Source organism: Sinocyclocheilus grahami, unplaced genomic scaffold, assembly GCF_001515645.1.
Source record: "Sinocyclocheilus grahami isolate Dianchi unplaced genomic scaffold, SAMN03320097.WGS_v1.1 scaffold144.1, whole genome shotgun sequence".
NCBI classification, from domain to species: domain Eukaryota; kingdom Metazoa; phylum Chordata; class Actinopteri; order Cypriniformes; family Cyprinidae; genus Sinocyclocheilus; species Sinocyclocheilus grahami.
In genome coordinates this window covers 673,164-688,637 of record NW_015505323.1, presented here as the reverse complement: position 1 = coordinate 688,637, position 15,474 = coordinate 673,164, and the positions used below count along the sequence as shown (strand labels likewise).

At 37.0% G+C, this 15,474-nt stretch overlaps 1 protein-coding gene across 1 annotated transcript in view; it reads right to left on the bottom strand.

Moving 5' to 3' along the window:
- Positions 1–12,880, bottom strand: part of LOC107591607 (potassium voltage-gated channel subfamily KQT member 4-like) — a 45,294-nt gene extending 32,414 nt beyond the window's left edge. Inside the window, exon 1 of the mRNA XM_016280810.1 lies at positions 12,407–12,880. Coding sequence (XP_016136296.1) covers positions 12,407–12,708 — 302 coding nt within the window. The 5' untranslated portion in view covers positions 12,709–12,880. The remainder of the gene's footprint in view (positions 1–12,406) is intronic.
- Positions 12,881–15,474: the final 2,594 nt, after the last annotated feature.

Here is a 15,474-nt window from a genome sequence, read left to right as displayed (position 1 = left end):
GCGATGCAATGCAACGCGTAAAAAGACAGTTTAAGTCATTATAATCCGTAATTATGTCCCCACTTGATGCAACAAATGCCTCGTTTATAATGGGTTTTAATGTTTTTGTCTCATCGTGCCGGGACAAGGCATCACAGTAGGGTAAGGGGCGTAAGATTTCCTTCACACGCTTGAGGTATGCGGCCAATCACAACGCACTGGATAGCTGGCCAATCACAGCACACCTCGCTTTTCAGAACGATGAGCTTTGTAAAAACCGACGCGTTTCAGAAAGGCGGGGCATAGAGGAGAAACAATAATGTACAGTATGTGGAAAATAATGTGTTTTTTTAACCTTAAACCGCATAAACACATTTCATTACACCAAATACACAAAATAATGTTCTTTTTAGCAACATCATATGACCCCTTTAATAAAAGCCTCACAGATTTTTTCACTAATAGCATTTTTTGTATTTTTTTTTATGGATGTTGTACTAGCAACAATGTTTGCGGTTATTAGTTCACTAATATGTTCATTCACAACAGATACACGAACACCAAACCACTTTGTGAGAGTCGTCAGGATGCTTGTCCTTATAAATACCTCTCTATATTATGAATTTGTTTTAGCCCTGTTGCTATGGTGAGGTTTCCCAACATGTTTATAGAACCTGCCATTATAAATTAAAGGGCCTTAACAACACTTAAGGGGACTTACACAAGACATCAGCTGCCGACTGGCAACCAGCAGGGTTAGCTGTCGAATTTTCAGTAAAGATGTTCACAGGATTCCCTAAAATATCAATTTCTAACCATTCTATGCAAATTAAATACACAGCATAAGAGTCCATGATGCAACAACACCACAGAATCTAGCAATTAATTAAGAATCATAAGTCTACACTTGTGCCAATATCTCAGTAACGATCATGTCAAAAGTCTAATTACACAAGTATGTTTTCTCCACCAACAATTCTCCACAATTGGGGCATGATGTCATGGAAGATCAAAGTGTTTTCAAAGCATTTGATGGCAAGTGGTTATGGTACACATACATGCACCTATACAGATGAAAGGTTAAACTGTGTGCACTCGATAAACAGCATTTCATACAGCTGAGTGTGACTTTCAGAATTATAAGTGAATGGTGTTTTAACCATTAATAATACACATATAAAGCCTTAAACCCCTGTGACGAAGCATCTTAGTTTAAAATGACCGTTATTAACTCTTAGTTTGGATGGCAAACAATAACATGAATAATTCATGGTGCCAGTGCAAACGAGGAGTGGCTAACCTTATTTTAACCCCAAATAAATTCAGGACCACAACATAAACCCCTCAACAATGAAAACATCAAACGACTGACATTCACTGTTAAGGTGTTTACGAAAGCAGGGACAAATACTATAAATGTCCCTCGGCTACTTACAAAAGACAATGTTCTAAAGGCCGAAACATTTGAAGCATCTCTATCATGCCTAATTCTCTGGTGATGAACTTTGATGTCTGCAGTTGTAAAAACCACCTGAGTGCAGTAACATGGTTTCGTCCACTTAAAATTAGCTTCGGTCAAAGGCTTGCACCAGAATTGTCAGACTCTGAGTATAGCCTGGCAAAAATAACATTACATAAACAGAGATTACAGCAGATTAAGGGGGTATCGACATTGATGTGGTTCACGTTACACGCTATGACCGCTATGCACTTTTGGGCCTTTGGTCTTCCCGTCTCTCTCGCTGCTTCCCGTCTCTCTCGCTTCTGTCTAATCTATATGGGAGGGTGAGTTGTGACGCACAGATTCAGATGGATACCGAATTACGTCAATAAATCAAAAGTGTTCCTGCATTCCTCGCATGATAAACATGACAAAAGTTGTACAAATACAGATTTGTGATCATACATGGTTGCCTTACTATTTACCCATTCTGTTAAGCATGGCCAACTTTGCGAAAGCAGTGATTTGACCAGCAGTTATGCACTTGCTAGATTAACATGGCAATTAATCACTGTGATTCATTGGGGGAAAAAAATAACACTAACAAAGCGCAGAATACACACAATCTTAATCCTGAGTCAGCATTTGTAAATTACAGTGCGAACACTAGACTATCAGCTGGAGAACAGTCCAAGCTCCAGTTCATCATTCCTGGAAACTTAAAACCCACTGTGCCTCATCCTGGGAGAGACAGGCCGTCCCGTGGGAAACATTTTTGCCCCGAAAGGAGAAATGAATACACCACATCAAGACTTCTTCTCCAGCGCTATGTCACAAGGACGAACCACCACACTACCTTTTACTGCAATATCTCTTGCAATGATTTAACTTTATTTTAATCTTTTATATAATTTGAAAATGCACATATTAAAATTTGGTGTATCACAATCGGTTACGAGAGACATGAGAACCAATGACGGTTGCTTGCCAGCATGATGACATATATTTGAATAGGCATAAACTTGAATGAGATTTGAGAACTGCAGTAGAGAAAATAATAAGTGAATAATAACTTACATAGCTTTGTGTGAGGAACAAAATGAAACTGAAGTTGTTGTAAATTGTATGTAATTTTTTAATGGTGTTTTTCCCCCACTTTGATTGTATGGACATGAGCAGACTGAACAGAGTGGAAAAAAAAGAAAGATCATGTGACACTAAAGACTGGAGTAATGCAATCACTTTTAGAAAAGGAGGGTATGTTGGCAGCTACCATAGCATGGATACACAAAATAAAAAAAACGTCTCTCTCTCTCCACACATACTTAACATTAGCACTGAATAACCTTCCCATGGTATAAATGTATCAGGAACCTGAGTAAAGCTGGTAGTGCCAGCTGGACGCTTGGCCATGTACAGAATGTGACAGGGTATTGAATTAGACATCAGTTTAGTGTCAGCAGGCACTGCCACAGATGTGATGAGTGACTGTGTGAAATCTAGGGATGCAACATTCATTTCAGAAGGCCGGGGCAAAAAAAAATCTGAACAAAACTCCTCATGCATGTATGGTCTTGATGGGAAATGGCTTTCTCTCACATTTACTGAATGTATATTGAACAGAGGTGTAAAGAGTACCTACAAACCTACAGTAACTAATTACATTTACTCCAATACTTTACACCTCTGATATTGGACTACAGGGACCCTCCACCCAAACATCTAAAGGCTGTGAGAGTGATTCCTACATAATCACCTCCTCCGTTAGCTTAATTATTGTTTTTTCCCCCTTCTTCTTCTTTGAAAAAATAAAGAGAAATAAGAACATCATTCATATGACCAGTAATACCTTCAGTTGCCTCTTCAGTAGTTCCTGTGAGGATGAGACATAAAAAAGTCACTCAAAGCCTTAATAAACAACGTGAACTAATGCAGATAAAGAGAGCATTCCCTACATACACCTCATTTAACTCAATCTGCTGAGTAACAGACATCAGGCCTTGGCTGAGAAAAAAACAGCACCACCGTAAAACGGGCCTCCACCTTGTGAGAGTCTTAAAGATAATGTTTTTTAAAAACATAAAACCAAACCAAACCAAACTGAAGAAACAATTAAACAAAACAAAACATGACTTATTAAAAACAAACCAAAAAATAAAAATAACAATAAACTAGATGAAATATGAAAAAGTGAAACAAAACAGAAAGAAACCAAAACAAACAATTAAACTAGATGAAACATGACAAAAATAAATAATAAAAAAACATACTGAATGAAACCAAAACAATTAAATGAAAAAGAAATAAAAAACAAAACAAAAACAAAAACTTTCAACAACAACAAAAATTATCAAAGAAACAATACAAAAACAAGCAAACAAACAAATAAGGCATTACGAAACACCTCCGAAAAATTTAGAACAAATTGTACAAAACTAGCAAATTTGATTAAAAACAAAACAGATGCACGTCTATGTTTCATCCTGAAAGGACTGGACTATCCTATTAAGTGAAGCCAAAGACCTGAGGACATTGAGGTCCACTCACAAGTATATTTACAATCAATCCTAAATGTGCCCTCAACTAGCACTTAGCAGATAGACTCAAAAGGCTTTTCCTCTTCTTCCACCTAATTCACCTTATTACCACTGGTCAAATGAGTGGATAGCCACTGCAATGGAGTAGTATGGGCATGAGGGGGAGTGCCGTAGCTTGAGCGGAAATTAAAGCTGGTGTGAGAAAAAGAGATAATACACTCCTGAAGCATATTATGGAATGAAGAGTGATAGCTAAATAAATATTGGGTGTTTTTAATGGGGCAGAATTTACACACTCCATTGACGCTAACCAATAAAACAGGCTAATGAGAAACAAGCAACACTGCAGTCATGAGCAGCAGGATAAATGAATATGCTGAGCAGAAAGTTATATTCAATAAACAAATTTGGTACGGTGCTGGATCACCACCGCATGATTTTCAATATAAAATACGGGTCCTTAAGCAACACCTGCATTCATTTGAATAGCTTAACTAGCTTCCATTCTGGACAAAATCAGTCTTTGGCAAATATTCATTCATTTCCTGATTTGTGTAAAGGAACTGTACTATGAAAGTTGCATCCATCTCAATCATTCCTCTATAAATAATGAGAATTTATATGTATAATCTCATAAGCCCATGTTATAAAAGCCTGAAATATGATATTTATCTGATGAGAAATGGTGAGAAAAATTAAACAATTATATAGAAAACTGTTTAAAGAAAATGATCAAAGTTGGGTATGGCAGGTCAATATTGAAGTCATGTAGACATGAATAGGGTTAGTACACTGTAAAAAAATGTCCTTGTAAATTAACAGTAATATACTGGCAGCAGGGTTTCCAGCAGTGTACCGTAATTTTACAGATTTATTACTGTATTCTGAATTACGGCTTTTTGTAATTTTAGTGTAATATGCTGGCAGCAGGGTTTCCAGCAGTGTTCTGTAATTTTACAGTTTCATTACTGTATTCTAGATTTTTTTTTTAAAAATTGTTTAAAGAAAATGATCAAAGTTGGGTATGGCAGGTCAATATTGAAGTCATGTAGACATGAATAGGGTTAGTACACTGTAAAAAAATGTCCTTGTAAATTAACAGTAATATACTGGCAGCAGGGTTTCCAGCAGTGTACCGTAATTTTACAGATTTATTACTGTATTCTGAATTACGGCTTTTTGTAATTTTAGTGTAATATGCTGGCAGCAGGGTTTCCAGCAGTGTTCTGTAATTTTACAGTTTCATTACTGTATTCTAGATTTTTAAAAAAAAAAATTTATTAAACAGTAGAACTGGCAATTTTGCCAATCATTAACTTTATTATAAATATCTGTAGCTATAGCTAAAGGCTGATGTCTTATTTTCAAAAACTAAACAAACAAACAAACAAAACTAAATAAAACCAAAACAAAAGAAAATAGGAAAAAATCTAAAGAAAAATGAAATAAAATAAAAAAATGTATCAAACCAAAATGAAAAAAACAAAACAAAAACAGACAAACAAAAAGACTGAAAAACTCAATATCACGGCAACTCAAAGCTGGAAATACAATTCAAGGTATCACGCAACACACTTTATCATAACCGCCCTGCTTACTGGAAAAGTGTCTGCCATCATTATGTTTAAAACCTACTAAAACATGTGTATTAAATCATTGCCTTGTCATCCAGAGGTGGACAGAACAAACTATCTGTGGTTTGTCTGGGGTCTCCAAATCTTTTTGCTGCAAATCTACTGTGCAAATCTGGCATCCTTAATGCTGCGTATCCTAAAAATCTTGGTGGCCCCTCTGGTCAGCATCTAAACTTGACAAGGTCACCGCCACCACAGAAGAAAAATCAATGACCTTCCTGGGAGAGGAGGGTCATATCCCCGTTGGATTTATGATCGCTGCGTAATTTCTTTAAAAGCACAAAAATGCATTATTGAACACCGTAACAGCACTACGAGCACAAAAGCATTTCTTACACACGCAATCCCACCGTGCAAGGCTACATGTTTGTGCCGAGGGAGCGCAATTTTTATTATATATTTATTTACTCAAACTCAAGTGTACAGCACTTTGAGGGACCGAGCAGCACCAGTTCTGGAAAAAGTGTTATTTCTGGCTGACTACTTAAAGTTAAAGAATGGGTAAAACTGCAAAACATACTGAATCCTAAAGGAGGTAAAAATGCAGGCCTATTCACTTTTCCCTCTGGTTCTCTTACCTCCATATTTTACTTTTCTTTTGGCTACGTCCATTTCTTTTGTACTAAAACAGCCAATACCATTGCATTTTTATTATATTAAACTGCAAAACTGTTTACATTAATAAAAAATTTAAATAAAAAAAAGCAAGACAAAGTTAATCATAAATAGGGAAGTCATTTAACAAAATGAGAGCTCAATTATTGCTTAATTTGTAGGGTGGGCACATGTACCGTTGCCCCCATTTACAGTCCAAGAACCTTTGTGAAACTCTGAAAGCCCTTGTGTTTGCTCAGGGCCTGTTGAAAACAGCATGTGATTTTCTATATGTGGTGCTATGGAAAATGGATGCAACCAAAGGTCAGCTTCGGCCTACTAAAACTCCAGCTGCATCCTAGGCATCTGCTTATGTACATTACATATGTTCACCTTTGACCCCCATCTCTAACAAACATCACGTCAACACTCTGATAGCTTGTAAGTTTACCCTCGACAAGACATCTTAATCTGGGGTGAGCGCTGGGGTGATAGAAAAAGAATCCTGTCCTATGCATAAACATTTTACAGGCTACCAACCATTTGTGTAGAACTTCTAACAGTGTCAAAGGTTCCTCTCGTGTCCTAGCAATGGCTCAGTCACAACTGAAGGAATTTGTGTTAGGAACTGCAGCAGGTGTCCTTTCGGTCTGATTTGTGTGTAATGGCTCCATTTTCACCCAAAATGCATTTTCACAGATTTAATTTGTGCTTTCAATCCTGCTGAGTCAAAATTTTGACCAACTCGCATCATTCCCTTGCATTTAATTTATAAGGTATGTTTACAATCTGTGAGAAAACCACAGGTATCTGGTATCTGAAAACAGAAAAAAGTGTTAAGTGTGAGATCAGAATGAAAAACCCTGTTTAAGCAGCTCTTCACAACAAGGTACCATGACAGAAACACATTGCCTCCAGCAGCCTCACAGGGCAGAGCTAATTAAGCGATCAAGACATCATACCCCTTGCTTAATTGCAGTCTCAATTTAATGATCAGTGTGCTACTTCATTTCCCTAAACCATGCAGTATGGTTTTAATCTACAGTTAATTAGATGAACTAATTCAGACATTTAAGAGACTCTGTCTGAAGTACCACTACTAGCGATTAACTTGAATTTGTCATAGGAATGTATAGACCGTAAATAATCACTCGGACATCGAGTTACATTGTTACCCATGTGATAGTTGTTCTCGGATGCCATATAAGAGTAAACTCAGAAACTAATGCCATACATTGACAGAATTTATATCATCCAAATGCCATGCCCAGAGAATTAGACACTGGGTGTCTGAAACTTGAGTCATAACCTTGACACGTCAGGTACTGTTAATAACTCCTCACTATATTTCATTCATTGGACAGAGAACCATTGTATTATTATAAGAATGCTCATGTACATTTTTAGGTTGACACCTTACACAAAGTAAATACCTACTATTTAGAGTACTGTTTAACATATACAGTGGGTACGGAAAGTATTCAGACCCCCTTAAATTTTTCACTCTTTGTTATATTGCAGCCATTTGCTAAAATCATTTAAGTTAATTTTTTTTCCTCATTAATGTACACACAGCACCCCATATTGACAGAAAAACACAGAATTGTTGAAATTTTTGCAGATTTATTAAAAAAGAAAAACTGAAATATCACATGGTCCTAAGTATTCAGACCCTTTGCTGTGACACTCATATATTTAACTCAGGTGCTGTCCATTTCTTCTGATCATCCTTGAGATGGTTCTACACCTTCATTTGAGTCCAGCTGTGTTTGATTATACTGATTGGACTTGATTAGGAAAGCCACACACCTGTCTATATAAGACCTTACAGCTCACAGTGCATGTCAGAGCAAATGAGAATCATGAGGTCAAAGGAACTGCCTGAAGAGCTCAGAGACAGAATTGCGGCAAGGCACAGATCTGGCCAAGGTAAAAAAAAAATTTCTGCTGCACTTAAGGTTCCTAAGAGCACAGTGGCCTCCATAATCCTTAAATGGAAGACGTTTGGGACGACCAGAACCCTTCCTAGAGCTGGCCATCCGGCCAAACTGAGCTATCGGGGGAGAAGAGCCTTGATGAGAGAAGTAAAGAAGAACCCAAAGATCACTGTGGCTGAGCGCCAGAGATGCAGTCAGGAGATGGGAAAAAGTTGTAGAAAGTCAACCATCACTGGGTTCTGGTCGTCTCACACGTCTTCCATTTAAGGATTATGGAGGCCACTGTGCTCTTAGGAACCTTAAGTGCAGCAGAATTTTTTTTGTAACCTTGGCCAGATCTGTGCCTTGCCACAATTCTGTCTCTGAGCTCTTCAGGCAGTTCCTTTGACCTCATGATTCTCATTTGTTCTGACATGCACTGTGAGCTGTAAGGTCTTGTATAGACAGGTGTGTGGCTTTCCTAATCAAGTCAAATCAGTATAATCAAACACAGCTTGACTCAAATGAAGGTGTAGAACCATCTCCAGGATGATCAGAAGAAATGGACAGCCCCTGAGTTAAATATATGAGTGTCACAGCAAAGGGTCTGAATACTTAGGACCATGTGATATTTCAGTTTTTCTTTTTTAATAAATCTGCAAAAATGTCAACAATTCTGTGTTTTTCTGTCAATATGGGGTGCTGTGTGTACATTAATGAGGAAAAAAAATTTACTTAAATGATTTTAGCAAATGGCTGCAATATAACAAAGAGTAAAAAATGTAAGGGGGTCTGAATACTTTCCGTACCCACTCTAAACCCATTATAATAAAATAATTGTGATTAATCCCATGATTTCTGACAAAGATCATGAACTGGTATAAATGTCAAATTTGGTATTTACCTTATATATTAAAATGACCTTACTGTATATATATATATACGCTCTATGTGCATTTAGTAAGTGTGAGTGTGTGGGTATGAGAGAGAAAGTGTGAAAAAGAGAGAGAGGAAGAGAGGATCTGCAAGGAGGCATGGCAGAGGATCCCCAAATCCAGGTGTGAAAAACTTGTTGCATCTTTCCCAAAAAGACTCATGGCTGTATTAGATCAAAAGGGTGCTTCTACTAAATACTGAGCAAAGGGTCTGAATACTTAGGACCATGTGATATTTCAGTTTTTCTTTTTTAATAAATCTGCCAAAATGTCAACAATTCTGTGTTTTTCTGTCAATATGGGGTGCTGTGTGTACATTAATGAGGAAAAAAAATTTACTTAAATGATTTTAGCAAATGGCTGCAATATAACAAAGAGTAAAAAATGTAAGGGGGTCTGAATACTTTCCGTACCCACTCTAAACCCATTATAATAAAATAATTGTGATTAATCCCATGATTTCTGACAAAGATCATGAACTGGTATAAATGTCAAATTTGGTATTTACCTTATATATTAAAATGACCTTACTGTATATATATATATATACGCTCTATGTGCATTTAGTAAGTGTGAGTGTGTGGGTATGAGAGAGAAAGTGTGAAAAAGAGAGAGAGGAAGAGGGAGAGAGTGCTCAACATAGATGGTGTAAACAAATAGTGGCAGTGGCTTAGAGACCGCTATACTTGTTTAAATTACACTGGGGTGAATCACGCCAGACCAGACACCTTCTCTTCATGCACTGTAAAAAATGATTGTGATTTTAACAGTAAAAGACTGTAAAAATGCTCCAGTAAAAACCTGTTAACTGGTTAACAGTAAGTTTCCATAGTATATACGGTGAATAAATGTAATTACATTTAATATAATTTTACAGTAAAATACTGTTAAAAATATGGTTTTTGGAAGTGAAAAAGAAAAAGCCATTGTATAATTTACAGTGAAAAAACGTAAATTGACACTCCCAGAATTCCCTGCATGACACTTCATATTTGATGTTTTTTTGTTGAAATAACAATAATTTAAAAATATTTTTTTTCTTATCAGTTGTGTACATTAGGGTGTACATCTTACATCTAATGTTGTTAAATTAATGTTTATTGCATTATTTCAGTATCATGTGTGTCACCATGATGGGGTTTAGTGTTTGTGGGAATGACACGGTGCACCTTCTATACATAAATATTGCCCTCCTCAGCTCGTAGAAAAGCTGTTTGTGATGAGCTTTGGTTCATCATGTGACTTTCTCATCACCACCCGTTTTTGGTGGTTATCAGTGCATTACAATGGTTCAAAACAAATATTAACACTTCAATATGTTGGTTTATTAACATTACATCAGTTAATGAAATACGGTATTTTATTGTGAATTTAAGTTAAGTCTATAAAACCTAAAATGTTGCTACCATATTTTTTATGGTGAAGTTCTGGCAACCACAGCTGCCAGTATTTTACCATAAATGTCACAGATTTTTTTTTACAGTGTGGACAAAGGGAAGGTCTTTTAGCAGGTTGACCAAAAGTGACTCTACACATTTAAAGGCTATGATAATAGGTATAAAGGTACTTCATGTAATACTTACAGAAACAGCTGCTGAGCCTAGATTTAGTATGGGAACTTTAGTGACCTTCTGGCTGACACTTCACATACTTTACATAAAAAATTGTCTGTCAGGTGCATCCTACATCACAAAAGGGTTAATAGATGATAAAATGTCTGTAAACATTTACCAATATCAATTGTTTTGATTATATTAGACAAGTCAGCCTCATAAGTAGGATAATATACAATCAGACAACATCAAACCTATTAACATCAAACAAATGTATTCTTAAGAATTTTTGTAAAATTAATTAATTTAATTTATTCTTAAAAAAAGATGTTCTGAAGAAAATATTTGAGAACATTTCAAGAACTGCACCTAGGAATATTCTTATGAACTTCTCACAATTTTTTTCTTGTCTTGGTCTTGTTTTAGGAAAATCCAATTCTGTCTGGCTCCATTCTGATATCCAACGCCCACTTTCCACATTCTAATCACAGTGGATAAAATCAAGTCCCGACCCCCACCCTGCATTTTTTCTCATTGAATATTCTGTTTCACTTGGAAATACATCATGTTACAGTAGTAAAAGTGAAAAAAGATCAGCAAATCATGTCGACTTTAAATTGCAAAAAAGACAAATAATCTAATTTGCACCACATATTTGTTAAAATAATCAAAATATATATATTGAAATCAAACTTGAATTGTTTACCCTGAAGCTGTGCTTCAGGGTAAACAAGTTATTTTGGAATTTGCAATTAGATTGGGCTTGAAAACAAAAAGCACTCATTAGGAGATCAGTGAATTCATTCTGTGTTGTGCTTTAGAGTGAGGGAGATGAATGACAGGCGGAGGTATGAGAGACTCGATAAGCTCCCTTCTGCTCTCAAACTGTAAGGGAATGGAGCCGATGACTCCACTTTATGGGTTCCACTATGGGTTTAATACTCATTGAGAGGTTAAAACCGCATGCTGTAGCGGTCATAAAGGGCCTTCTTAAAAAGAAACCACATTACAAGAAACAAATGCATCGGAATGTCAATATAATTTAAAATACCCACTGTTCAACAATAATTTAAAAAAGACATCATACACCTGCTTCCTTTGCACAGGGCTAAAACTACAGTCATTGTCACTGACATCGATAAACAGCCTCTGACATGTCGGCCTGCGGGGAACAACTTCTGACCAGTCAAATACAATGATATAGTTGATTATAGAATAGGGACCATTCAGGACTCTCAGCCAACGAGAAGTGGGTTAATAATTAACTTTGAATAAACAAATGTCAAAGTTAGCATGGTGGAGCACTTGCTCTACATCTCTTACTAAATACTCTGCTCTTTTAGTTGGCAACACAACAAGCAACAATGAATAAAACATTTAATAACGTGCTGTATTAGAGCATCCCAAGGCATTTTACGATTTCAACCAAGTTATTGCCATATACAACACATCTGTAAATGTCAAACGGCTCTCTCCCATCAAGTAAACTTGATTTGTTGCAAGAATGCAGCATGGGAATTTAATCCAATTGTGAGAGATGAAAATCAATCTTGGCTGATGCTGAAATGATATGGTCTATTGGAAGGGTCACCTAATAGGAAAATATCTCAACTCAGCTTGTTCAGAATTAGAGACTGTCACTGACTCCAGGTGAGCACATGGCAGGTGGGCCATTTGTGTGAGCAAATTACGTTGCAGTCATTAACTGTTTCTCTGAGGTAATTTATCAACATGCTTCGTGCTTAGCTTAAGATTTTGTAAAACAAAAACTGAATGCAAAACAAAAAAAGTGCATCTCAAAATTGTGGGTGACTTACATGAAGGCATGGTAGATAAACGCCCATCCTCTGGGTCTCTCGAGCACATTGTACAGGCAGTTCTGTAACTTTCTGTAGCTTTTGCTGGAGGCAGAAGGGGTCGCCCTCGGGCCCGGTGGCACTGGCAGTGGTGTGCCCAGTAAGCCGGTGCGGTGAGATGGATGTCCGCGCTCCGGGGTCGAAGGCTCGCTTCTTTCAGTGTGAACAGCTGTGAGAGCCACAAACTCAACCCGCCTGTCATCATTGGGTGCAGGGGGGCCCAGCATCCTAATGCCTCCGTTATTTGAAGGGCTACCCAACATTTTTGTGTTTACACATGCAAACTTAGTGCACCATATACAGCAGAGATTGACCGATATTGTTTATTTTTTCCTAATGACCGATAACAATTATTTGTATTTGTTTAAGTGTCCTACAGCTGATACGCACAACTGTTTGTTTTTTTAATTTCTGATTTCTAACACAATGATAGCAAAATAGTTAGCAACTACAATAAAAACACAATAGTATTATTAATAATATAATACAGTGATTTTGTATTATTATTAATAATAATACATGTCCTTAACCAGTTTGTTGCAAAGATCACCATTAAAATTATAATTCAAATAATCTTGACAAACAAAATCTATTGACACTTCACTTAGGAATGAATATCTGTTACATACAAAGTTAAATAATTTATGTAAATAACCATACAAATTTATGTTAATTTTAGAGAACTACTAGAATTGATCGGTGGACTCGATGTTAATCAACCGATAACTGATTAATTCGAAAAGTGTGAATACTGTGAATAAAATGATCTCTAATATACAGTAAATCTTACTCTATCAAATCACTTCCAAAAAAATGTAATTGTTTTAATTAGCAAAATAATAAAATAACGTATTAGGTCATTTAACTCAATTACGAATTAAACATTTAATACCTTTAAAAGACCAAATGCTCTTTCTAACAACCTAAGTGAATAAACGTGGCTTACTCAGGTGAAACAGTTGAAAAGCCTCACAGATCGCGTCCACATGTTATTACTGTTCATTTAAGGTCACTATAATCACATCCGTCAAAGCCCTGGCTCTACACTGATATGAATATTTCAGCTCAATTTTCATCTTAAATCGTAACTGGACGATGAGCACTTCATGGTGAGACACTAACATGCGAATTAATAACTCAAAAGTTTTGGAATACATCCAACGGCACAAAAAAGCCCAACGCATCCCATAACTCGAGATTTCCTGACAAATACTGTCTACGCACACAGAAGAAATGTTTAGAAGTAAACGACATGCCCGGTTTTCCCCCTCCGGAGCGCGACACTCATTCCGATTCTTTGGGGAGGAGCGGAGCCGGTTCGTGAGAGATGAATTCAAAGTCGTGCCCGAGGTTCGGTCATTTCAAGACTGCCCCAAAAGTCTGTGACATAGTGTAGAGTCCGAGAAGCTCAGCGGTGTGGACGGAGAGTGCGTAACCGGCATGTGCTGCGCGCAGCGCGATGTTGATGAAAGTGAGAGCAGGATAGATAGACGCGAGGAGAGGGAGGGATGGCTGGCACCGCCGCCAAATTTAGATGAAAGGATTATGTTTTCTGTTTTCCCTCAGGACCAAGTCACATCTTTCCCGAGCTTTCTATTGAGATGTTACGCCGGGGTTTGGTTCAGAGCCATGCTTCAGCAACAATAATACGCATGACCCGTGCAAACGTTTCCTCAGTGAGTCAATTGTCAAAACAGAGATGCTTTCTAAACAGCGTGCGCATCATGGGGGTTTGGGGTTGGCCTGGCTTCTCTAATAAAGACTTGAACCTTCCAAAAGAAAGTAAAACAAAAAGTTAGGGTCTTAAAACTTCATACCATTTGGCATACATTTTAAATAACATTTACGTACCAAAATGTAAGTGGCAAGTTGGTTGAGATATCGACCAAACATGACAAAGTGATAAATTAATAACGACTAATATAGATTTATAAGTGAGGTGAGGTGTGGTCAAGCATGGTGTCCCATACTCAGAATTTGTGTTCTGCATTCAACCCATCCAAGTGCACACATACCCAGAGGGGGCTCGGTGACTTGCTCAAGGGTCTCACCTCAGTCATGGTATTGAAGGTGGAAGAGAGCACTGTCCATTCACTCCCTCCACCAACAATCCCTGCCGGTACCAAGACTCAAACCCACGACCTTGGGTTATATAACCATTAAACTCTATAACCATTAGGCCACGACTTATTATAAAATTAATATATAACAAAAACGAAAGTGCATTTGTTTAAAAGGTAAAATAATTTACGTTTAACGTACTGTGACACCAAATGACAAACTGCTGCACTCCCTTAAAAAAAAAAAAAAAAACGAAATAAAATAAAAACATAAATCCCCCCCTTAAAGATGTAGTAGCTATAATCATCACACTGTGCAAACATCATACATTTATCCAACTACATGCTGGATCAATGTACTTCCGTGTAAAAATGCACTGAGTCATATTGAGAGAATCAATCAAAAGGCCATCTTGTTGATGTCAAGGCCAAGATTAACCCTCTTGAACAGGTGCTGGGGATGTGTTGCACAGTATTCTAAGCTCTGGACACGTGCCTCAGTAAATGCCAATATTGTCTGCATGTGTCATCTAACCATAAGGACAATAGTAAAATAAGAATAGTGATAGTCTCTCATCACTCTCTTATATTGCAGTAAACTATGCTTATAAAAGTTTGAGAATTAATGCCTAAGTTATGTGGTGCAGATGGTTGATAATAGAGCGGAGAAGAGGGACATCAACAATCAATACCTTGCATTTAGTTTATGTGATTTTATGCAGACCATCTTAATGGCTTCACTGCTGCTATATGCACTGCTTTAGAGCAACCATGGAATGCATTAGGCCTCTGCCTCTTAAGCCCTGCATGCACTCTTGTGCAACTTTGTAACATTCTTTCACAGTTTTTTTTTCTTTTAGAAAGTTAAAAAAGTGTAAACGTTTACAAAGATACTTAGGGCTCAGAGATTTCTAAAAATGTTAGGTGTTACTTTCCACATCGGATGACATTTTAAAATCAGATGAAGCT